The sequence below is a fragment of the Sinocyclocheilus anshuiensis genome, unplaced genomic scaffold (genome assembly GCF_001515605.1).
Source record: "Sinocyclocheilus anshuiensis isolate Anshui unplaced genomic scaffold, SAMN03320099.WGS_v1.1 scaffold1881, whole genome shotgun sequence".
NCBI classification, from domain to species: Eukaryota; Metazoa; Chordata; class Actinopteri; order Cypriniformes; family Cyprinidae; genus Sinocyclocheilus; species Sinocyclocheilus anshuiensis.
In genome coordinates, this window is record NW_015539947.1 from 288,108 (window position 1) to 289,480 (window position 1,373).

General features: G+C 43.6%; 1 protein-coding gene across 1 annotated transcript; it reads right to left on the minus strand.

Annotated features, from left to right (window-relative positions):
- Positions 1-361: 361 nt before the first annotated feature.
- LOC107686981 (GRIP and coiled-coil domain-containing protein 2-like) lies at positions 362-1,368 on the minus strand. The gene is made up of 3 exons (XM_016484112.1): positions 1,354-1,368; positions 1,056-1,257; positions 362-806 (listed from the first exon to the last, which is right to left on the minus strand). The coding sequence occupies exons 1-3, from the start codon at positions 1,366-1,368 to the stop codon at positions 733-735; spliced, it is 291 nt and encodes a 96-aa protein (XP_016339598.1). The 3' UTR covers positions 362-732.
- Positions 1,369-1,373: the final 5 nt, after the last annotated feature.

Genomic DNA, 1,373 nt, shown 5'->3' on the forward strand with positions numbered 1-1,373 from the left:
TTAAGCATCATATAATGCTCGTTAATGATTTATTAATGAAAGTTATTATAAAGTGTTACCCAGATTGGCAGTGGGTGGAGTTTGTGAACGCCTGGATGATTTTAACCACAGAGTGTGTGTAACGTATCATCGGTGTTGTTTAGGTGCTTTGAGTTTAGATTCTTTGCCTGTTTCTCGGCACATTTCCCTTAGTTTCCATAGGTACGGATTAGAAGAGTGTCCATCTGATGCAAAATCTCAGCAGTAGTAGTAAATTAACTTGCGGCACGCATTAACGCACAACAGATATGAAAAGAACAAGGATTAAGATCAGTTTAAATCGAGTGTTCGTTTCTAAGAAACTTTAAAGAATAAACGGAACAGCTTTCAAAGTGGTTTAATTAGATTATACTCTGACTGACAGACACAGCTGAGGTTGAAACCCAGTATTTACACTCCTTCACGTCAATGTTCATTCAATGAACCTCAAATCTCTCATGGATATGAGATTTACAAACACCAACACAACCATTAGGCAATTTGTGGAAAAATGATATAATGATATAATTTATATTAAAATTTGATAAATATGACCAACATTTCTTATGTATGATTTACAGCACAGAATAATCTTCAATAACCCAGATAAAAAAAAAAAGATCCCATCAGGACTGACAAGTTGTAACTCAGTAGAAAGCAAGGCTGCATAAGCCCAGAGAAGATCTGCTGATATGTTTAGCTGTGTTACTCCTCTCATCTGATGCCTGACCAGCTGTGCAGATATGATGTCCAGCCTGACCCCCGTGAGCCCGCGGACTCCTCCTCACCTGCACACACACACACACACACACACATCACAGCGGCACACCAGCAGACGGCTTGCAGATAGACAGGGAATGTGCATGATCTCTACTATAGAGACGGACAAAGCCAGTCTTCATTCACACGTGTGCTGATGTCATGAAGTCTGACCTGCTGTTACTCAGCCTTGAGCGTTTCACCGTTCGCTGCATGAACATGTACACTAGGCAATCAAAGATTTCGTCTTGGAGGGCAAAATCACAGAAGTAACGCACCTTGAGCGATGGCAGCCAGCTTGCTCTTCTCCTCGGGGCTCAGCTGCAGCATGGTGTGAATGACAGGAAGTAAAGCCTGCCGCTCGCTGCCGGAGCGCAGGAAGATGAACTGCAGCAGCACGTTTTTAAGGTACTCCAGGTTGGCCACGGATTTCTCACGCTCCTGATTGCGCTCGAGTCGACGCACCTCACTCTTCAGGAGCTGCAGAGACAGTGTTCAGACACATGTGAGAGAACTGTAGTGTAGTGTAGTGTAGTGTAGTGTGTGTGTGTGTGTGTGTGTGTGTGTGTCTCTCACAGTGATCTGCTCCATTAGGC

What these genes read in the sequence shown, in the direction of transcription:
- LOC107686981 (XM_016484112.1), bottom strand. An exon ending in GCTGGCTGCCATCGCTCAAG is followed by an intron (nt 807 to 1,055) that starts GTGCGTTACTTC and finishes GTGTGTGTGCAG; the next exon opens with GTGAGGAGGAGTCCGCGGGC.